General features: G+C 38.1%; 1 protein-coding gene across 29 annotated transcripts in view; it reads left to right on the forward strand.

Annotated features, from left to right (window-relative positions):
• Positions 1–24,001, forward strand: part of DLG2 (discs large MAGUK scaffold protein 2) — a 1,047,967-nt gene that overhangs the window by 798,146 nt on the left and 225,820 nt on the right. For all 29 annotated transcript variants that reach the window (XM_071798683.1, XM_071798777.1, XM_071799041.1 and 26 more), the window contains 2 exons: positions 6,265–6,333; positions 17,734–17,890. In XM_071798683.1, coding sequence (XP_071654784.1) covers positions 6,265–6,333; positions 17,734–17,890 — 226 coding nt within the window. The remainder of the gene's footprint in view (positions 1–6,264; positions 6,334–17,733; positions 17,891–24,001) is intronic.

Raw genomic sequence — 24,001 nt, forward strand, 5'->3', positions numbered from 1 at the left:
TACTATTTGCAGAATATATGTACAGATTCCATTTAAAAAAAAAAAAATTGTTATAGTTATTAAGTCACTGAAAAATCCTCACTGCATGTGCCTGTGCATGAAAACAGCATCACATCTCATGCGTGGCTTTGTTGCCTGAGGGTGATCTGAAAGTAGCAGGGTTGAATGTCCTTTTCTCTAAGTTTCCTATTTACATCTGATGGGAGACTGTCTGGTTAGTTTGACACATTTAACACGGGTCAGTAACTGTCAGTACCGGATATTATCAAGCTGTTTGTAGCTGACATAAAATTAATACCAGAAAAAGCACTCTCTTGTCTTCTAATTAATCCCACAGGAGAGTAAAAACTCATTTAAGTTAGAAGTTTAGCTGTTGGCAGCATCAGGAAAAACTGGTTTCACTTCACTGAACTGAATTAAAACTCCAGATTAATGGAATTAAAGCACGTTGCCTTCTTAAACTCTCACATCCATCAAAGCAAAGACCTAGAAGCTTTATAAAAAACTACACTGCTACCTCCAATCCTTGACATAAGGAACAACATTCTGAGAATACATCATACAACCAGTGTTAGTGTTCCCTTCACTGTCCTCCAGAGAAACATTTTCATTAATGTATTTATTGATCTTTTCTCTTTTAGTATTGTGAATAACAAATAATAACTTGGAACTCTAGTTTTGGGGGGTTTCTGTCCGGTTGGTTTAGGTTTTTTTCTTCTTGTTTTTTCTGCATCGAACTTATTGACAGGCAAATGGAGTTCATATTCTTTTCTCTTTTTTTGGCACTTTTAGAATTGAGACTTTGAGAATGTTCCTCCAAAGTCAGTGTTCAGTGAGTCTCTATCCAGCTTGTGCCACTTGCTGCATCACTGCTTCTTTACGAGAATATGCAAGTCAACTGATTTAGGAACCAAATAGTGACTTTTGCACTGTCAGTTTTGACTTCTCAGAACAAAGATATATGAAAACAAAAGATTTCCTAAATCAGGGCTATAGCAAATAGAGGGCAGCTGTTATTTTTTAATACGGGGTGGGTTGGGAGAGGAAAGCTGATGACTTTTCTAGTACTCTGTGTGTAAAGACAATGTCTATTGTTTTTATACAAGCAAAAGAGACCAGGAAAAAATTATGCTGCAACAACCTACTTTCTTCCACCCTCAATGCAATAGGCAGTCTCTGGGATAGTGTGTGCTGGTGGAAGTTGTGAAGGGAAGGCAGTGGTTCATGTGGTCACTACAGGGCAATACGAGTTTACAAAGCTGCCTCCAGTTTCAGAATCACCCACACAACAAGAAAAGCCTCAGAGCATCCTTGGGCTAGAGCAGAATTAAAACTAAGGAGATTGGCTACTTGCCTTCTCGTTACTATAATACTTATTGATATTATTATTTTCATAATAATGATTTTTTTTAATGTTGACACGATGCTTCTCTATTTTTAGTATTTAACAAAGTTATGAAAGGGCAGACCTTGCCCAAGAAATAGGTTTAAAACAAAAAACAACTTCAACTCATTCAAAAAGAGAGTTTGGATTCTTTACTCCCTGTTTCACCCCTTATTATTCAATTATAATCTCATTCTTTGTTTCTTCATTCATATGAATTGTCTTACAAGAATAGTATATTGCTCTTGTCTTCATGAACTAAATTTCAATGGAATTAGGTCAAAACTGGTATTTTAAAGAATGAGAGATTCATTTCTTCAGGGAAAATCCATCTTGTGTGGCAGTAGTATTGAGTAGTATATTGAAACATTATCACTTTATACTGTTGAAACTACTGAGACGTTCATTCTGTATAATTTCAGGGAAAGGGTAGAATTTTTATAAGCCTAAATGTTGAACTTTGAATACTTAGATCTGTGAGCGTAAAAATATGCTACCTATCTACATGTCTCAATAGGGATGTAAATGTCTGTGTTTAGGAATTCAGCATCTAAAATGTTGGTGGCAATAACTCATACCTTTTATTTGCTTTTGTGCTACAGAAGCAATTACACATGCACAAGTGTATTAAGCATATGATGGAAATGGCTTCTTGCTGTTGCTTCTACCGCTTTGACAGAAGCCACCAAGAAATTAATCTTTTTAATAAGTCTGTTTGGAATGATATCAGACTGTTGTTTCTGTCTCCAACTGGATAACCACTTGTGTCAAGCAGGGGCTAAACTACATTTTTGATTTTTAGGTGTTATATTCATGTTGACACCTTAGAAGCCATAAGCTTATACCGAGCATTGAACTTGATTTTTATAATCAAGTACAAAAAATTAGCTTTCGTATCACCAGTTATAAATTATTTTCATGAAAAAAGCCAAAGACTCATTTGAACTCTGTGTCACAAATACCTAGGATTGGAAAAAGGTTTCTAATGAGGGAATATTGCCAATAGCTGAGTCCCTCACTTGGATGGGAATGAGATATAAGGTTCCTTCCACAGCTTTGCATAACAAGGTAATCATTCCAGTGAGGGACAGTGGTGACATCTAGTGCTTGAATGGTTTAGTGATTTCAGGAGAATATTTAATTGAAATCGTTGCTTTAATTCATACTTATTATGGGATCACATTACTTAATAGAGCACCTGATATAATAGAAAATAATATTGCCATCCTAGTCTTTTTTTTTTCCTCACTCCATTATGGAAATGTATTTTATTTTCCCAAAAATCTGCTCTTTCCTCTGAATATTCTTTTGCCTGTCTGGATAATTCTTTCATTAGTTCGGTGCTTCTTGCCCCAGCCATAACAAGACTGTGTGAGGGCAACTACTATACCAAGCAGATGTGATTTCTCAAGTAGGTGAGGAAAGTAATTAGTGGGTTCTGGGTACTGGCCGTTCAGCTGAGATGTTACACAACTGATTTTCTGAAAGGGATGAATATCCTCTTTTGGCAAAGTGTGGTTATGGAAGTGTTTTACAGCAGACACTCAAAATCAAGGAACCTGGTTCTCCCAGTCACTTCTGGAAATGCTGTTTGCTCGCATTTCAACTTTGTGTTTCGACAATGATTTTCCTTCTAAAATTCATAAATAACATTTTCACCAACATTGCTAAATAAGAATCATATGTTTTAAACAATCATAATTTGCATTTGTAAAAAGATGTTAATTTTTTTGTAGCATAAGTGAATAGTGAAATCCAGTAATAAATTTATGAGAGTGCAGCCAATACCAGCTTTAGACTTAGGAAGATCTCTGTTCAGAAAAGCAATTCGCTGCGTGTGTGTGATGTCAGTCAGAGATCTTTTATAAAGACTAAGCGGTTTTGCTAATTCTGTAAAGGCCCTTATGAATAGTATGGTGACAAAATTCTTAGTTTTTATTCATCCGTTATATACAATGTTTAGAAACAGGTTATAATCTTCAGGTTTTGCACAAAGTAGCCTGGGTTATGTATCAATCCTGAAAGGTAGTTAATTCATCAGTAAAATGTACAATTGCTGTGGGCACCGAGCCTATCACAGTGATCAGACTGGTCCCTTTCTTTATTTTAAATCTTCCAGCGAAGAAGCAATAATTCACTGTCTATAAATTACTTTACTGAATACAGGCATTATTTGCAACACCCAAACATATTCACATCCCAAGTGCTTACTATTCAATATGTTTTTGTGACCATCTTCAATTAATAATTCTGTAGATATAAGGGAAATTATTCGATTTTGATACTTAGCAGCTGAAAAGCCTACCTTAAATGGTATAATAATTTTTCTCATTTTGAATCTGGTCAGAGTTATATAAATAAGTTTGCTGTAGTAAAAATAGGGTAATACTTAAATCTTTTTTACAAGTATCTGAGCTGCTTGTTTTAAAGTCTCCACAGTGGATTTGGCATCAGCTCAGGTGCAGCTTTACCATCCTTCTCTTAGAAACAGCCCTTGACACATGGTGTGACTTAGAGGGCCGTGACATCCATCATCGTCCCTCCTCTTTACTGGGTTCTCATTCCTTGTACCAACCATATTTTTGCAACTCTTGATGTAGCTTCAGGGAGTAAAGTTTCTGAGAGTCAAGCTGCACAGGGAAAGGACAGAGGAGTTATGGCTCTGCCGTGCTCCTTCTGTCTCATGTATTGAGCAGGGAAATTCAGGAGAGAGGTTGTTCCCTTTCTTATTAATTTTGTGTGGGAAGCCAGGACAGGAATCACAGAATCACAGAATGTCAGGGGTTGGAAGGGACATCAAAAGCTCATCCAGTCCAACCCCCCTGCCGGAGCAGGAACACCCAGATGAGGTTCCACAGGAAGGTGTCCAGGCGGGTTTGAATGTCTGCAGAGAAGGAGACTCCACAACCTCCCTGGGCAGCCTGGGCCAGGCTCTGTCACCCTCACTGAGAAGAAGTTTCTTCTCAAATTTAAGTGGAACCTCTTGTGTTCCAGTTTGTACCCATTGCCCCTTGTCTTATTATTGGTTGCCGCTGAGAAGAGCCTGGTTCCATCCTCCTGACACTCACCCTTTATATATCTGTAAACGTTAATAAGGTCACCCCTCAGTCTCCTCTTCTCCAATCTAAAGAGCCCCAGCTCCCTCAGCCTTTCCTCACACAGGAGATGCTCCACTCCCTTCAGCATCTTGGTTGCCCTGCACTGGACTCTCTCCAGCAGTTCCCTGTCCTTCTGGAACTGAGGGGCCCAGTAATCTAAGGATGTATGTTCACTTCCAGCTCTGTAGAGGGACAGAAGACATGCCACGAGCTAAACTTTAAATTTTTAAAAATGCATAAACACTAAAAACAGGTAGTCATTTGCAAGATGCAAATTTTAACCAATATTCTTAAAGTATTATTCTTCAAAGTTTGTCCAACTCAACTCTTCTGTTCACACCCTTATGCCGGATACTCACGATACTCCTGCGCACCCTATGTTTTGCTGTAAAAACGATTTAAAACTCTGTAATTCTTCTCATAAGGGGAATATACTTTCCCACAAACTTTCTGAAAGACTCAAAACAAGGGTGAGTGCAGTAGTTTACAAACATGACACAGGAGCACAATGGTGGCAGCAGGGAATCCCAGCAGGTCTTTTGTTCATCCTGTGGCGTGACACCGTGTGTCACAACTCGATGTGCTGCACAGAAAAAATCCATCTCTTCTGTCAGACAGTGTCAGCTGTGCTACAGGACAAAATGCATGTAAAACAGAGGTGTTGCTCACAAATGTTGAATGTCTCGGCTTTTAACAAAAATAACGTGCTGCTTCTGAACAAACAGCTTGAAGTGTATGCAAAGCTTGAAAGCAAGACAGAATCTGCAGTTAGTAGAATTAGTGATATAAAAACAACGGAAAGATTTATTTTTACTGCGTACTTTGCATAATTAATACTGGGCCTATGTGATGTAGCTATTTAAACTAATGAGAAGATGCTTCTGCTTTTTATTTTTATTTTTTAAACACATTGTCTTGGATAAGGAATGAAATTTATTATCATAGAACTGCATTTGACTAATGTTACTTTGTTATCCATTTGTATTTACAGGAATAGTAATGGTACCATATTATAATACGATAGTACAATACTGAAGTAATTCAGTAATGTGTAATTCATTTGGTTTGTGAAATACAGTAACAAGGTTCTGCAACCATGAAAACATATATGAGAAATTATTGGACCTCAGGATTTTCAATCAAAAATGTTTCTTTCACAGAATCTGTGTTTTGCTTAGAAAATATCATGCTTTGTCTCTAAATGTTGTGTCTTAGATTGGTATCATTTCATGTGGAAAAAACTCCAGCTACTTAAAATCTGATAAAAATAGTGAATGTTGGCTGAAAATTGTAAAATTCAAAGTTACATTGTGGTGCAATTGTAAGCAGTGCTTGTCTTCTTTTACTGAATATTCTGCCTGAGAAACACTGAGAATTAGACTGATAACATAATCGTTTACTGTTTTACTTTCTACTCTGAAATGGACTTTGTGTTTTATGGTTAACATATTTAGCAGAAAAACTAGCAACTAAGTTATTGTAAGTCACTGAACTATGCATATATATATATATATATTTAAAATAATAAGAAATTAAAGGGGGAATTAATCTCTTCATTGTCTGGTCTTAGAGAGGAGTTAAGTCTGTTTGTAAATAAGAGAGATTATAGCGTTGAGGCCGCTTTTGAAGCGATGAGTATCGCTGAAGTCAAAATGCTTTAGGCACGTGTAAAACAATCTGATTGTTAATTCTGTTTTGGCGTTAGCTGTAGTGCTAGAGACAGTCAGAGAAACTTGTATTTCTTTAACGAATGCTTTTCTTTATTCTTCCCTGGCCATCCAGTCATTCCCAGCACAGCACTGCAACGCGTCCTCCCACGGTGAGCTTGCAGCGGACCATTTCTGTGGAAGGGTAAGATGATTCTCTGTTGAAGCTGCTGTAGAGCTCTTAGATGCCACTAAACTGAACTAGCCCCACACACGTGGCTGTGAATTAGATGTGGTTTTGCACGCCACAGCGTTTAAGTCTGTGAAATGCAGAAATAAATACTTTCAAATTAGTGCTGATCCTTCTTAGACACTTCAAGTTTTGGTTTTCATGGGGATGAGAATATCATGGAGATATATTACCTACAATCTCTTCATCTCACTTGTCTAGTGTTAATATTTACACATGTTAGCTGTAAAATGTTTCCCATTAATCCTAGAAATATCCAGTGAAGTTTTACTTTTTTTTGCTGATATGTGCATGAGTTCTTTTTGACAAAGCAGTATCCCAGACTAAGGATGAAGTACTGATAGAGAATAATAATCCTGTGCTGGTGTATATCTGTGTTAACGTGTTAATTGTAGAGTGATAGCTCTGAGTAATGGTTCCATTTTAACAGAAATAATTGGGTAAAATATTAATTATTCACACGTTAATATTTTTACGTCTTTATGGTATTAGCAAAAGCTGATATTTAACAAACACAGGTTTTGTTTGCACTAGCTGTTGTCATTTACAAAACATGTTAGATTTGTTTCTCCCCTCCCACAGAAGTGTGGAACTGTTTGAAATATTTTGTAGGCATGGGTAATAACTTGTCATTGGTTGCTCTAGGTCCTATTACAAAGCTTTTCTTTCTTCTGATAAAAGCGAGAATTTAAAGCTTCCACAGAGGAAAGATGTTATCTTGTTGTATTTTGGTTTATGTTACAACTTTACTGTGGTGCAGTCAGCAAATAAAATGGTAGATATGTGAAATAATCCACCACTAAGTGAAGCCTGAAATGTTTTTCTCACAAGTCTCAGTTTTTTCCTTCTTATCTAGATCTAGGATCTAAGATTGTAAGCTTTTATTTAAAATGTGTGAGACAGCTGTAGTTGTTATTCATTGAAACCAAGACTAAATAATGAAATTACTACAGGAAAGGTGCATATGTCTCAAGGGCTATCATCTGGAAGGTAATTCTGTAAATGAAGCCCTCATCATTCAGCCTTCTTGCTCGAAACAGGGATACTTCCAATTCAGATCAGGTTGCTCAGGGTCTTCTCCAGTGAAGCTGTGACTATTGACCAAATGTGGAGATTGCACAAGCTCTGGGCAACCAGTCTAAGTGCTTAAACACCCTCTTTTGGGATTTCTTTCTCTCTCTATAAACAACAGAGAGTCAGCATAAATTGCCCTGTCTTTTCCTCAAATCACCTCATGAATAAATTGATGTTTGAAATAAACCTGAGCTTCAAGAACAAGCTTGCCAATTTGCTAAATTGAGATTTAAGGAAAGAAATTATATTATGATGTCTCTGGCTTGGTCTACTGGATTCCACAATTCAAGAGGTAGCCTACAGGTTTAAACTCCTATTGAAATTTGGAAACCAATCTGTCTATGTGAATTTTTAGATAAATTGCAGAATCTGTACTGGCCACAGTGACAATTTGCATATATTGTGTATGAATCACTAGAACGCAGGAGATCTACAATAGATATTACAGGTCTCCTGCTGTTCAGGGGGTAGAGAATATCTGGCTTGTAATTATTACTAATCAACTTAGACTGAGTCATATTTCATTTCACATAGGAAAGTGGGGCTCTTAGCCTATTATACTGCAGAGCAAAAATAAGTAATCAGCTCAGTCCTAAATATTTCATTATGTTATGGCTCAATTTACACTAGTGTTTTTGTGAAGTCCATGTTACTAAGTATGTTGATAACTAATACACTCTGAGGTCAAAACAAAGTTATTTTTCTCCTTTAGGAACCGGGTTTCCATAAGTAGAGTCCTGTATTTAGGTGACTCATCATATTGCTTTTGAGAGGTACTTTGTAAATAGCTGCTTTATTGGCAAGGCATCCCTGGCTCACACTGAGGTTAATGGCCTGCATGCTGGCTCTGGGACTATGATTGGCTATGTAGCCACTGAAATAAGATAATTATTGCATCCTGTGAAGGGTTAAAAAAATACAAGGGAAATTGTATTTGCTGGCATTTATTACTTTCCACCCTGTTGAATATGTGATAATTGAGCTGGCCAGAATAGAATTTAGTTTTTCTTTTTTTTCATATAAGGAATGGATTAATATGTAAAAACATTTTTTTTTTTTTAAAGAAGGGTTTTGTGGACTTCATACATAGTAAAAAAAATAAGTAACAAGGTGAAAAAAAATCAAGATATCTTTCAAGATTGTATTTTCTCTATATTCAAGCCATATATTCTTCATAGTTACATGACATGAACAGATTGATTATATGTATAAAAGCATGCACGCCACTGGCAGTTGATGTCATTGTTAGTGTGGTTTAATCAGTAACGTCCCTAATGATTTATTTGCACGGTTTAAAAACTAGAAAACTCTCACTGTTAGGTTTGAAAATATTGTTAGTCGGAGTTTTAATGAACAATTTTAACTGTGAGTATCCAAAATAGGAAAAATATTGCATGAAAACTAGAAACTGTTATTTGGAAATGCTGCTGTACTATGGCATGAAGCTATATCGTTAGTGGTGTATGGTTGATATTCTCTGCACTTGGCATTCAGACTAAATTGTATTTTCTATGCTACCAGTAATCTCTTCTGCTGAGCTGCTTAGAAACTGGGATTTCAACTTATTTGATCAAGAGTGTTTTCATGGAAATTTTAAACAAATTTATCAACATCACTGAATATCTCAAATATATATAAATATTTATATGTAAATAAACAGCATTTGAACCATGACTAAGGGTAAGAATTTTTATTCTGAACAGGGCAGATATTACAGACTGTTTCGTGTTTCAAAAGCGTCTCATACAAGTAATTCGGGATGCTTGCTACTGATGGACTGTGTATTGATATTTCAAAACATGGCTCAGAGGCATTGCTATTTTTAGGTGTTCTCTGGGCCTTTGAACACTTCTATCTCCTGACAGTGCAATGCGGTTGCCTGTCAACATTTCCATCTCATCCAGCTTCGCTACCAAACCGAAAAGCTGGAGCATTCATGGTAAATAGAGACATTGAATGCTTTAAGTAATAGTTTATAGAAAAGTGGTTTCAATATGGCCAACAGCATCCTGGCTTGTATCAAGAATAGTGTGGCCAGCAGGACCAGGACAGTGACCGTCCCCCTGTGCTGGGCACTGGTGAGACCAAATCTTGAATCCTGTGTTCAGTCTTGGGCCCCTCACTACAGAAAAGACCTTGAGGTGCTGGAGCGAGTTCAGAGAAGGGAACGGAGCTGGTGAGGGGTCTGGAGCACAAGTGTGATGGGAGCGGTTGAGGAAACTGGGGGGTTCAGCCTGGAGAAAAGGAGGCTGAGGGGAAACCTTATCACTGTCTGCAACTGCCTGAAAGGAGGTTGGAGCATGGAGGGGGTTGGTCTCTTCTCCCAAGTAACAAGTGATCGGACAAGGGGAAAGGTCCTCAAGTTGCACCAGGGAATATTTAGATTGGATATTAGGAAAAATTCTTCACAGGAAGTGTTGTTGGGCATTGGAACAGGCTGCCCAGGACAGTAGTGGAGTCACCATCCCTGAAGGGGTTTAAAAGACATGTAAATGAGGTTCTTAGGGACATTGTTTGGTGCCAGTGTTAGGTTAACAATTGGGCTTGGGGGCCTTAAGGGTGTCTTTCAATCAAAATGATTCTATGATTCTATGAGAATACAGAACTGATAGTTATTAAAATCAGGATGCAAAGCAACCTTTCTGGTATGGAGCTGCCTGTGTCGGGGATAGCAGGTGGTACAGATGCAGTTTTCAGGATTTATTTTGATTATTATCATGTAAATAATGCACCTTCTGGATCAGGGAACAGTGACAAGTGCTTATGTGAGACAAAGCATAAATGAATAAGTGTACTGGAATAATCATCTCCCTTTCAAAGTTAAAGAGCATATTAACTATCTACATTGTCGCTCTAGAAATCAGTAAGATTTCTCAAATCTAGGAGATGTACTCCTGTGCGTTTTAAGTAAATGTCAGGCGTCACGGTAAAAATACAGACCAGTTTCACTTTTTGAATAAGAGATTACTCCTGTATGCCAATTCCGTCTCGCCAGCTGCAAGCAGAAAACACTGCGTGGTGTGCAGGCTTTAATTTCTCTACAAAAGGCAAAATGAAAGGCTGTTGAAGTCCAGAGGGGCTCCCACAACACAAAGTTGCACATGTATAAGCCAGTGCCCTCATGCATGCATCAGTCAGGTTGAAGCCTGGGTCCCAGTAGGCTCTCTCCTATTAAACATACTTCAAAGTTTGTGACAAGTTAGACACGATGTTTGAAGAATAAATGCATTAAAAATGTAGTCAGTATTTAAGTTAGGATAAAGTATTGCTTCTACAATTAATGCCAACATTCTATCAACAAGAAATGCCAAGGAAAACATAGTCAAATAAGCAGATAAAATGCTTGCTTCAAGAAGAATGGGTAACTGTATACAGCAAAATCATATTTTGCTATGTGATGTGATAATTAAATATTGCATTAAAGGCTGAATACTCAGTTGTTAGTATATCCATGTTCAGTATAATGAAATAATAAGTCACTAACCAATTATATGAAATATATATGTGATATGAATGCTCTTCACATGACCAAAACAGTGTCTCAGTTTAAGACAAAGTTACCCCTCTGGACTGTGATGCTTAAGATGACAGCGATAGATACGAAGAAGATTTCTGTATTTTTGCTACTTTCAATCATTATTGAAAACATGATAATAATAATAATTAAAAAAGTCACGGATCAGGGATCAGACCCCATGCGGTACCACTGGTGCTCTGAGGCGATGAGGGATGGGGACTGGAGGAAGGAGGCTCTGCCAGGTCCCCACGACCCCCAGGATGTTGTATTTTGGGAATGTCACAGCAAAGGCAGATCAGAGAGGGGGCTGGGGAGGAAAGTGGGGGGTGATGCTGTCTCATATCATGATGGAAAGGTTTTACCAGGCCTAAGGGGGGAATAACAAGGGGAAAAGTAAAAGCCAAGGTGATATTGCAATAAAACAACAGATGACAGCACCACAGATAGATTTTTCTTTAAATTATTGTGACGCAGAATTGTAGAAGGTACTAAAGAAAATTTAAATAAACCGAATAAGTTCGATTTTGCCTGAACTTTGATGTGGTCTCCAGCCACTTAGGATTTCAAATTCTCTCTTGTGTGATCAATTGGATTTTAAAACATCATCCACACTGGCACATTCTCCGTCCATTTTAGCTTTCTGTGTTAGATGCTGTGAAGAAGAACGCTCAGTCGATTTACTCATTTTAGGTCCTTCCAGTGTAAATTCCCTTTGGCTGTCTGAAAGAAACATGCGGTTATTTATCAACATTTTTTGAACCTGCAGAGGAAAACTAGAAGTACTGTATTCAAAAATAAATGACTTAATAAGCCAACTGACTCTAAGCAGACATAGCTCAGTGCTCACGCAGTGCATTGTCAGAACCAAACACCACACTGCTCAAGAAAAAGGTGCTTTCAACCCTTAGATTTGAGGATTTTTTCCCCCTGATGTACTACTAATGTGTGACTTTTTAAACAGCTCATAGAGTTTCTCTCTACTTCAGTTTTCCTTCCTGCTATTTGCTACTTTAATTCACTTGGATGGTTTTTGTTGCACTATATGTGTGTAGTGCTCTGCACAGGGGATGTGGGACCCTCTCTAGTGTCTGATATTTGAGAGCATCCAGTGTGCTTAATGTTTCTGTTGATGTTTCAAAAAGCACAAAATCGACACCCCTATTTTATAGATGGTGCAAAAGAAACAGAGGCAGAGCTGTGTCAGTGTGAGATGTATACTAAAATTGACTGTATTCTTTAATGTAGCCCGCAGCACAGAATAAGCAAATTAAAAATGGATTTTCTTTCAGTTGATTATTATAAAAATTACTTGTTTTCAGAAAGCTTTCCCCCTTCCTTTATCAGTCCAGCTTTTAAGGTCTTAAATTAAATCTATAATCACTGTGGATTCACAATCTATAAAAGAGTGATAGGGATTTTTACCATTTTCTTATTGTAAAAGAGTAAACTGATCAAAAGAAATATTCAGTACAAATGTAGCAAATAGAAAACACTTAGCTGTTTTCAAAATAATGAACAAATAAACCAAACATACACCAAAAAAAAAATGTTAAGGAGGAAACATGTCTCATTTTTTGATTTATTTTTGTTAATCACGTTTTTATGACAGGAGAAATTTCATTCAGTGTCAAAGTTTCACCCACTCTGATTTGTTACTACTTATTGGTTTCAAATATTAATTTAATAATACTTTGCTGTTACATCAGGCCTACAATTTATAATGCGCTTTACAGAATCTGATCTGATGCATTCCCTGAAGCAACTAACCAAGTCCATACAAATTGATTCTCCCATTGATTTCTGAGCCTGTAAATTTGTGTGGATTGCAGCACTTTATTTGCTCCTTTGCTCCTGGCTCTATGATTGTAAATCTTCCTTTCTTCTTGCTCTACCTTTTTAATTCCTTCCCTCTTTTCCTTTACAGATACACTGTCTCCCTTCATCCCGTTCTCTCTTTTCTGTTTCTTTTTTCTATTATTTCTTTTCCTTCTGCTACCTTCTGTCAGTCCAGGAATATTTTCGTCTCACACTCCTTTCGAATTCCTGCTTGATTTCCCCTGCTGCTCTTCTCTGTTTGTATTTGGTACAAAGCTGCAGGAGGGAATAAAACATGCACACACAGAATTAAAGTGCTAGTGCGCTTCGTTAGCACCTGGAAACTTACCTTCAGCCGTATTTATCACTGAAGAAATTGTAAATGGGATAAGTAGTTAAAGCTGGAGGCAGGAGGATGCATTTCAGAGTCTGGATGTTAGACTGTTCCTTTTTACCAGGTAGCTACAGAGTGCCACCTATTGCCTTCAAAAAAACCCACTGAGCTTTTAAAATAAGTCACCCCGAATTACCTTTGCCTCAGTTGCTTTATTCTGGAGAGAACTACACATTTTTACTGAGTGTATTTACTGCAAGAAAACATCATTCACATTTGAGTTACTTTCACCTCTTATTTCCCATCACATATCACGTTTAAGTGTTTGATTCTGTTGCCTCCTTTATCACATTTATCTCCATTCTGCCTGGAGTTTGTTCATATGTATTAGAATTACATTCGTTAAGAATTTTAATAAAGGCCTAATGTTGCTTCCCAAATATTCAAGGAAAATTGGAGCACCTGTCTTTATATGTCCTTAATCATCATATTAAAAGAGATTACTATAAACTTTTATACCAGGTGAATAAATATGTAACATTCTCATTTTTACTTTATCAAAACTAGCCTTTTCTTCAACTGTGGCTGAAGCATTGGCAGACATTAATAACTTATTTCTGCATTGCTCTTAAGAGATCATCTGCTTAGCGGCTGGCATTGCGTTTTGTTTGCTTAAGAAATAACTTCGTAACATGCTACAACCCTTTATCATCATAAGTTTTTTTTTTTCATATCATCAGTACTTATCTTCATAAATTCTTTTTCTTTCCTTTTCCATTTTCATACAAAGTACACTATGCAAACGTAAACCATTATATATTTGAAAAAATCTTAGTCATTTATTATGTTGCAGTGAATCAGCATGTACCTTCTGCTTCCTGTAGTTTTTGTAATATCGTTGTGGCTAAAGGTTATTTCTACAACGATGACATCCACACTTGTTTGTTCTTGAATCCACCTTTAAGATCCTGCAGGATGCTCAGACATGAAAGAAATATGAAGACATTTAATGGCTGGTCAGTCTTTATACAGCCAAATTTGAGTCACGACCAAAATGACCTGATTAGGCTACAGAACAGGAACTAAAACACATTGTGTTCTAATCACGGCTTCTGACATTTCCCCATTATTGTCTGAACTTCCTCTGAACATAATTATCCAGGAGCAGAATGTGAATTTTGCAGTCAACAGGCCAAAATTACAAAACAGTACTGACAGCATTTTAGACATAAATCTGCTGACTTCAGCAGAGACAGGGATTAATAACTGGGCCAACGTTTTTTTTGAGCTACACAGCTTACTATGCAGTGGATACCCAGTTGTGGTGACCTAGTTTTGCCCATAGCACTGGCTTTCAACTTTATGATCCAAACTGCCTGTCATGTGGAAACACTCCGTTTCATTTTGGACAAGAGTTCTTCTGATTTCTTGCCAGCTGAGCATGCAAATGCATTTGACTTTACTGCCTCTTTTTCCTCAATATCCAGGTAAATAAAAATGGCAGCAGCTCAGCCCTCGCAAAGTGTTTTTGATCTGTAGGATGCAAAGATGACAAGTGTCACTGTGTCATTTTGTGGATGAGGAAACTAAAGTTGCCAAGATCACTCAGCAGAGCATGGGCTAAGCTGGGGAAGGAATCCATCCTTCCCTGTCCTAGTTCTGCTCCAACCCCAAGGCCACCTTTGCTAATTAAAAACCTGTTTAGATTTCTTAGATCTGGATTGCATTATGTCTCACCTGCACATGTTTAAGAAGGTCCTAAAAGTGTTGCTACAAGGTAAATCAACAGCAATGATCCAAAAGAAAAGAAAACCCCTTTATGTCCTGATCAATTAAAAATAATTCAAGAATATAGCAACCCATGACAATACATCTTTTTTTCACAGTATTATTTTTAAAAGGTTGTTTTCTGACTATAAAATATTAAGAAAACATTACAAGCATTAAGCTTTGGTTTCAGAAAGTTGAGATGTTATTTAAAGGTCATGATCAAGCTAGGGATACTGTCTGAACATTAGCACTGGGCAAAGGTGAACAAGTACCTACTGATTTTGGAATTAGCATGTAAAGGTTCAGTCCCCTTGTATACAGCTGTAAGGCTTAACTTGCATCAAATAATACACACCTAGATGAATCCGTTTTCTCTCTCCTCTTTTTTAATGTTTTCTAAAAACAAAATGGAAATGAAAAGAGCATTTGGATGTTGTAGAACTGTCATATAGCATCCAGGAAATATTAGACCTTTTTAACAGTAAGCGTTCTGGAGCATGTTTCTGTAGGTGGTGTGTGTGTGTGTTTCCAATTGTCGCTTTGCTGGTAACCTTTTTTTGTAAAAATTGTGAATTAGAAGCACATCCTATTTCTCTGTGAGGAGTCACAGGCATGTAATTACGTTTGTGACTGTTTGCAGGGCTGGTCTTAAGATTTATGCTTACTAATACAAGAGCATTTACAAATTTTTCTGAAAAGTAAATTGTTAGAGGATTTTGAAATTGGATAAGTACCAATAAATAAGATCTGTGTGTACGTATATGTGCTTGTATGGGCTTGTGTATCTATGGGAGAGACAAATCTGAGGCCTGTTATGTAGTGTAGAGATGGGGAATCCTGGGACACTTTCTCAAGGATGTTACTTTGACTGCTTAGGAAAGTAAACTCTTTTTGGACATAAATTTTCCCATCAGTAAAATGCATGTTATTATGTTTACATCCTTGGAGGGCCCATTTCCAATTTAGAGATGAAATTGCTGTATGAGATGTAGCTGTTATTATTTATCGATTCCCATCATAACGAACAATTTTCTAAACCAATAAGACAAAAGCATGGCTGGTTCACTGATGATTGACTTCATCTACCTGGACTTGTGCAAAAGCATTGGACACTGTCATCCATGACATCCTTGTCTCTAAACTGGAGAGACATGGATTTGACAGATGGACCAAACAGTGAATAAGGAATTGGCTGGATGATTGGACTCAAAGATTTGAGGTCAACAGCTCAATGTCCAAGTGGAGACCAGTGACGAGTGACATTCCTCAGGGGTTGGTATTGGGACTGGCACTGTTTAACATCTTTGTCAGCAACATGGACAGTGGGATCGGGTGCACCCTCAGCAAGTTTGCTGATGACACCAAGCTGTATGGTGTGGTCAACACGCTGGTGGAAAGGGATTTCATCCAGAAGGATCTTGACAGGCTGGAGACATGGACTTGTGCAAACCTCATGAAGTTCAACAAGGCCAAGTGCAAGGTCCTGCACATCGGTCAGGGCAATACCAAAAACAAATACATGCTGGGCGGAGAATGGATTTAGAACAGCCCTGAGGAGAAGGACTTGGGGATGTTGGTTGATGAGAAGCTCAACAAGACCAACAACGTGCACTTGCAACCCAGAAAGCCTGGGCTGCATCAAGAGAAGCATGGCCAGCAGATCAAAGGAGATGATTGTCCCCTCCTACTCTGCTTTTATGAGACCCCTCCTGCAGTGCTGCATAGAGCTCTGGAGCACCCAACACAGGAAGGACATGGACCTGTTGGAGTGAGTCCAGAAGAGGCCACAAAGATGATCAGAGGCTGGAACAGCTGTCCTCTGAAGACAGGCTGAGAGAGTTGGGGTTGTTGAGCCTGGAGAAGAGAAGTCTCTGGGGACACCTTGTAACATCCTTCCAGTATCTAACAGGGACCTACAAGAAAGCTGGAGAGGGACTTTTTACAAGGGCATGTACAGACAGAATAAGGTGTAATGACTGTAAACTGGTAGAGGGGAGATTTAGATGAGATATAAGGAAGAAATTCTTCCCCCTGAGGGTGATGAGGCACTGGAACAGACTGCCCAGAGAAGCTGTGGATGCCCCATCCCTGGAAGTGTTCAAGGCCAAGTTGGACGGGGCTTTGAGCAACCTGGTCTAAAGGAAGGTGTCCCTGCCAATGGCAGGGGGATTGGAACTAGTGGATCTTTAAGGTCCCTTTCAACCCAAACCATTCTATGTTTTTATGAGTTTGTGATTCTATGAAAGCTGCTGTGTGACTTTATAATTACAAGCTCCTGATAATGTCAAACCGGAGTTTTTAATGAGATTCTGCTTTATTAGCTTGATCATACAAATGTTACTTGTTTCAAATCTGTCAGCGTCAAACAGACTTGACATCACTTTGCCTAGATTTTTGAAATTTCAGTTTGTTCATTTGTTTAAAAAGCAAGACTACAACTTAAAATAAAAAAAGGTAGTATGTGAAAATTGATTCTACTTGTATATATAGTGTGACTATAAATTGGACAATAAAATATCTTCAATGTTTTGGATTTTCCTTCTAATAAATCCATCACTTAATTTAGTGAAGATTACTCCAGTGGGTTGAAATTAATAGAGGTGTTTGGATTCAACCATGAGGACAAAAAAAAAAAAAAAAAGAAAATAATAAAAGATCATGCTGGTTAATTTCTACCTTGTATATTCTCCAACTAACAGATTTATCTTATTTGTTAAATGGTTTCTTTAGGCAATTACGGGCCATTGTGGCTTAAACAACATTTAGTGTGCTTAACACACCTTAAAAAATGCATACGCACGCAGAGTGTTGAATGGATAAACATTATCGTTTTGTTTCTATACAGAGAGCCTCGAAAAATCATCCTGCACAAGGGCTCCACAGGACTTGGTTTTAACATTGTGGGAGGAGAAGATGGGGAAGGCATTTTCGTGTCTTTCATCCTAGCAGGCGGGCCTGCCGATCTCAGTGGAGAACTGCAGAGAGGAGATCAAATTTTGTCTGTAAGTATTTGCATTGGGCTTCGCTGACCAACTACTTAATCTTGTTCTTTGTCTATATTGCAAGGGACACCCAAAGAACTCCTTTTGGGTTCCATGCTGTGAAATCCAAAATGGAAACAGTTTATCAATGAATATTTTGTTTATTTGTTCTCGTGTTTTATTGCTTCTGTTAATGCTTCACTTAGTTGTCATAGAACGTATTTATAACACTATTTTGGTTAAGCCACCATTTGAGATTTATTGAGGTGGTTGAAAGTTTAATATATGATTCGTAATAACTCTTAATCAACAGGTGATTAATAAAGTGATTTAAAACAATTCAATGCAATTTGTTACAACCAATACAGCAATGTAATTAAAGATTTGATGATGGCAGAGTCCCACTATGCTACAAAAGAAATAAATCAAGCAATATACACGTAAACACATACGTAAAAATGGCAATAAAACACACACATACAGGGTTATAAATCATACACACACACTAATGTACATTAATCCATGGATATGTGAATATATCTCTAACATATGTGTAGGTATACCAATTGCTAACATTTCCCTCTCAAGTTCAGTGGATCTACTCACTTTTAGTGCTTCATTCTCAATGAACACTTGACACAATCACACAGAATCACAGAATGCCAGGGATTGGAAGGGACCTCAAAAGCTCATCCAGTGCAATCCCCCTGCCGGAGCAGGAACACCCAGATGAGGTTACACAGGAAGGTGTCCAGGCAGGTTTGAATGTCTCCGCACTTGTTGGATCTCAAGAAATCTAACTGTGACAGCAGACTGCGCTGAGTGAGCCCTTTGGATCCTCATGGAACCATCAGCAGACAGTTACTGAGTTTTCACAGTCGGGCCTTTCAGGTGTCCCCATAACGAGATTCTGATCACAGCCTTCTGCAGCCCCAGGGAGCCTGAAGTGTCTCACTTTAGCATCGCTATTTATAGGGTTGCCACATCATTGACTTTAGTCAATAAATTTCCACTCTGGCCACACTTAGGATGAGGTAATTTCTGGTGCTTTTCACTGTTTATCTATGTGAATAACTTTTTAGATCATATAGTTCTGTACTATCCAGCTCGGTCTTCGACCTAGGTATCAAGGGAGCCACAGGTGCATTAAGCCGTCAGTAGTGATGGAAGGTTTATAGAATCATAGAATGTCCTCAGTTGGAAGGGACCCACAAGGATCATGGAGTCCAACTCCTGTCCCTGCACAGGACAACCCCACAGTTCACACCGTGTGTCTGAGAGTGTTGTCCAGTCTCTTCTTGAACACTGTCAGGCTTGGGGCCGTGACACCTCCCTGGGGAGCCTGTTCCAGTGTCCAGCACCCTCTGGGTGAAGAACCTTTTCCTCATGTCCAACCTAAACCTCCCCGGCACATCTTCCTGCAATTGCCTTGGGTTCCTACTTTTCTCAGGCAGAAGGGGATCTTTTCCCAATCTCCAGGAGTGTGGAGGTGATGTCTCAGTGCTTCATCTCACTGCACTCGCATAGTGGGAATTGTTTCTCCCCAACATGCCCTGTTTGCCTGGGTATCCAGGCACGCAAGTGGCCCAGAATGATAAGTCTCAGTCACTATTATACATTAACTCGGAGTGAGACTTTTCTCTGCTTAATTCTATTTACAGCATGGCAACACCCCTGAGAAGATCCAAACACAGTACAGACCTCAGCATCTCCCAGTTTAGCCCATCATCCAATTTCATTTTGCCCAAAATGCGCTGCTACATTCAAAGATACGTCCCAATTTCAGCGTTGAGGAGAAAAAGACAGTAGGTTGAAAACATCTGGACTAGGGGTGCCATCTAGTGTGCACTAAACTGCTTTGCCAATGACCCAATACGAAAAGTAGATTAATTAGGTTATGTTAATTATCTCTGTGGCTTTAATGAATTTGATGATCACTCTGAAAGTAATTTTCAAATTTTAGAGGATAAAAGGCTTTATAGCCTGAGGTTGTATTTTGCATACACTCAACAACATCTCTTCTAATTTTTCTTTCATGTACATATTTCTTGCACACATTTAAAAAGCAAAGCATTTATGTTTTAGGCCCTGACAACTAATTGAACATCTGACTGAAACAATCTGAACGTAAAGAATTTTGGGTAACAATGAAAGCCCTGAAAATGTAGTTAAATATCCATTCACTAGCCCAAATTGATACAGTTGTGGCTGTTTCATGAAAAGTGTATAAATAGCCTTAAAGCAAAGAACTGAAACACAGGAATTATTCATCCCAGATGAGCGACAGACCCACCAGGCTGCCATGTCACACTCCTGCTGTCGTCATTTCTGTCCCTGTGACTCTCGCACCCTTGGCTCTGCCTCAGTTGGCAGCAGGGACCTGTAGCCTGGATGGTTTGGGGCACAGTAATGTGGCACATTCTTGGTCATTGTTTAAATGCCTTCAGGAGGAAGCTGGAACTGGTATTCCTATATTACTTAGGAGTTTCTTGGCCATTGGCCCAATCTGTGAAAAGTGAATTTACCCTCCAGGTCTCAAAGTTTTGGTGTGTGAAAATCTGATGAGCTAACACCAAATGGATGGAGTAACCTGAAGTTGTGAGGATCAAAACAGTATATTTTATCTAGATCTATTTCTTGAAAATGCTTTAAGAACAATTGAGAAAGGACAAGTAAAAGATGTTTAGGTACCTTAAAGAGATTCCTGAGTAGAGAGTTTTAAGAAACCACTAGAAAGGGAAAACAGACTCTTATAAGGTTATTAACATGAAGAGATAAGGCAAAGGCCTGTGCCAAGAATACAGACAAGAAACCTGAAGAGTAGAAATGGAAATTTTTCCAAGGCAATTATGCAATTTGTTTTTCTTTAGCTAGTTGCAGCAAAAGAAGGCTGACTAAAAGGAAACTATGAGATCAAAGCCTTTCACAGTACATAGTATTCAGAAATCCAGCAACTTAGACACAAATTTAAAAATCTATTTTCCGTTATTTTAAAGCAGGGCTATATTTACTACTATAGGCTACTACCACAGTTGAATTTTTAACTCTGATTTTTGTGTGTTTCATAGCAATATTTTCCATAAGTTCTAATTAAAGTGACCAGTGTTGCTGCAGCATTTACTTGTCATGCAAGAGTAGTTTATTTGTTCATTGAGCAGAGGGGGGTGGAAATTATCACTAAATTAGTCTACATGCATATCCCTAGGCAACCACCAAGTCAGGCACTGCTGACCTATTTAACCACAAATAACTATTATGAATCCATTTTTCCACATTCAAATGAAACCATTTTCGTGCACAGGCTACTTTTAGAGCTGATTAACCTTAGACCATTGTCTGGAGAAGGGTCCCAGACACCTTAATTTTATAAAGGCTGTGCAAAGTAGGTCTGTTTCTCTCTGTTTATTCTTTCTTGTCTCATCCCTCAGAAACACTTATTTCCCTACTGCAATAGTTTTTTCCATTTGCTTCTCAAAACATGACAAATCTGATTTACCAAGAACAAATAGTAACCTCAAAGCCAGTGTTTCTAATTAACTCAGGCTTGGTTACATTTCTTTCTGGCAGGAAGCACAGTAAGTGATTTAAACTTTGGTGATCCGTATTTAATCCTCGGATTTTGCTCTTGTCTGTCTTTGTGACCTTAGGCAAGGTGTTTGATTTTTTTAAGCCTCAGTGTCCCACGTGGGAGAGGAGGATCACAGCACTTTCCTGATTCATGCCTGTGCTGTGAATATGGCAAAGTGTTGACCGCTTGAGATGTGTACGCTCACCTTTGGGAAGGTACCTATAGAAATACCTTAAGTAGACTGCAAATCCATGAGTTAGACCCAACAAACCTAAGGATATGTGTTGCCTTTGAGTGAGACGCTGGATGTATATATAGCCCCAGAGTCAGCCCACAGGGTTTGGATGAATCCCATAAGCTTTTTGCCTGCTCGCTGTGATAGGCTTTGACCACCCTGGATGGGTGTATATGTTTGTATACTTTTTTCTCCAATGCCACCAGATGGCAATACAGGATCAGTAATGATAGAAATCTGCCTTTGGGAGCTGGCTAAAACTTAGGAAAAGCAGTGATAACTGTATCTTTATGTTTTCAGTTCTCTGGCTGGAAATGTTTAAAACTTATCTCAGAAAGCAGGCAGATATTCCCAATGTTTCTGTGCAGAGACAAAATGAATCACGTCTGAACCTTGAGGGTAAATTGAAAAGTGACAGAAAATGTTGTTTCAAATAGTAAAAAATTTCAAATAGCAAAAAAAAAAAAAAAAAAGAAAAATATGTTTCATTCATGATTGGCTGTTTTTCCCTATAAAAGGTAGGACTTCTTAATGCTAGTTTCTTCTTGTTATAATTCATTATGCTCTTGTGAATTACCACCCAACTACACATTTTCCTTCTCACTTCTGAAAGTCTTTAAAATGCAGCGATGCACACACTACCAATGTATGATCATCATTATAACAGAATACATCCATCCCTGTAGTACTGTCCTTCTATCATATGTAATGTAAATATCATCAAGTAGTATTTTGAATAGTAATTGACATCAGGACTTGATTTTCCAGGCACTGTGTATGCACAGACTAACTTTTGTCTCATGTGTGTACCACCCAAATGAAACAGCTCAGAATATCATGAAACTATTACTTCATTTTTAAAGCAGTGGAACCCTTATGTTAATTGATTTGTTTAAAACTATGTGAGAAATTGGGGCCAAGTCTAAACTTAGAGGCTGCTTGAACTCCAATCTAACCCCAAGTTCTGTTAGGAAAATGCAGGTTCTAGTGCAAATAAAATGTCATGTTCCTTGATGCTGTCCTCAGAGTTTAAAATTCCACTTCCAGTGCTAAGGGATATATTGCCTATTAAAACAGCAATGGGGACCCAGTGTGGTTTGGTAAATATCACCTGCATGAGAACAAATTATTTTCAAGAGCCATATTCATAAAATGGCCCCACAGTTCATACACCCTCGCTGCCAGAAAGCACTGAAAATCTTATCATTTCAGGAAAGAAGTACAAGGTGAATACATTGTAATTTTTAGGGAAAATTCCTGGGGAGGCAGGAGGAGGAATATGGGCCTGTTACAACAAAATTCCCACAACATTTTTTGGTTTACCATCTCAAATCAAAATTTTTTAAAAACTTATCTACTTATTTTAGATGTCTTAACTTGTATATTTCAAAGCACTTTCATTGCTAAGCGGCCAACTTGATCTATAGGTACAGTACCTAAAGCACAGAGAGTTAGTTTACACATGTAAGTTCAGCAGCAGAATTCAGATTTGCAATTTACAAACAAATAATCAGTGCATTGAACTTGAACTTGAACTTGAACTCCTAAGATGACACTGATTTTTGAACAGTTTTATAATTTTTTACAAGACTGCATCAAGTGTATATGAAAGAGAGAATTAAGGTGAATTGATAGCCATAAGGAGGTAACAACAAGTATTAGCATCTGAATATTAGTTTTTTAAAATACTGAATTTTTGTCTTTGTAAAAGACTAAACCTCAGATTAAGATACTTAAATTTAGACACCTACATGCTTGCTGGGTGTCTGTTTGCCATTAATGTCAATGGAGGCTGGAGAATGATTCAGCTGGCCAGCTTTGAGTTGTGTTCAGCAAGTTGAATTGCTCTGTAAGCTTTATTGCCTGTATTGATTGGGTATCAATTGACTTTAAGCTTAAACACTTACCACATGCGTGCATGTCTATAATTAGGTGTCTTGAACTGAACCTCACATTTCATGTGTGCTTGCTTTTATAACTTATGCTTGCTTTTTCACCTAACATCATGCTTTCTTCATTACAAAGAAAAGTATAAGTAAATTGTGGACCATAAAAGCAGTGTCAGTTTTATTTAATTCTCCTGGAGAAACGCTTTAGCATCTTGTGAACCACAATGGCAGATGAAGCATGGTTGGTAGCCTGAAAGTAGAACTCAGAGAAAACCTGGGTTGTGGACCCCACAGGTTACCTTGAGGAAATAAAACAAGTTTCCTGAAGGGTAATTGCTGAGTAGCAACAGGAAAAAGAGTACATAACAAACAGGCTGCACCGTGAAGATGCAGGTGATGCTCTTGTAGTGCTTTCATTTTCCCTACTGCTTAACCTGAAT

This window comes from Patagioenas fasciata, chromosome 1 (genome assembly GCF_037038585.1).
Source record: "Patagioenas fasciata isolate bPatFas1 chromosome 1, bPatFas1.hap1, whole genome shotgun sequence".
NCBI lineage: Eukaryota > Metazoa > Chordata > Aves > Columbiformes > Columbidae > Patagioenas > Patagioenas fasciata.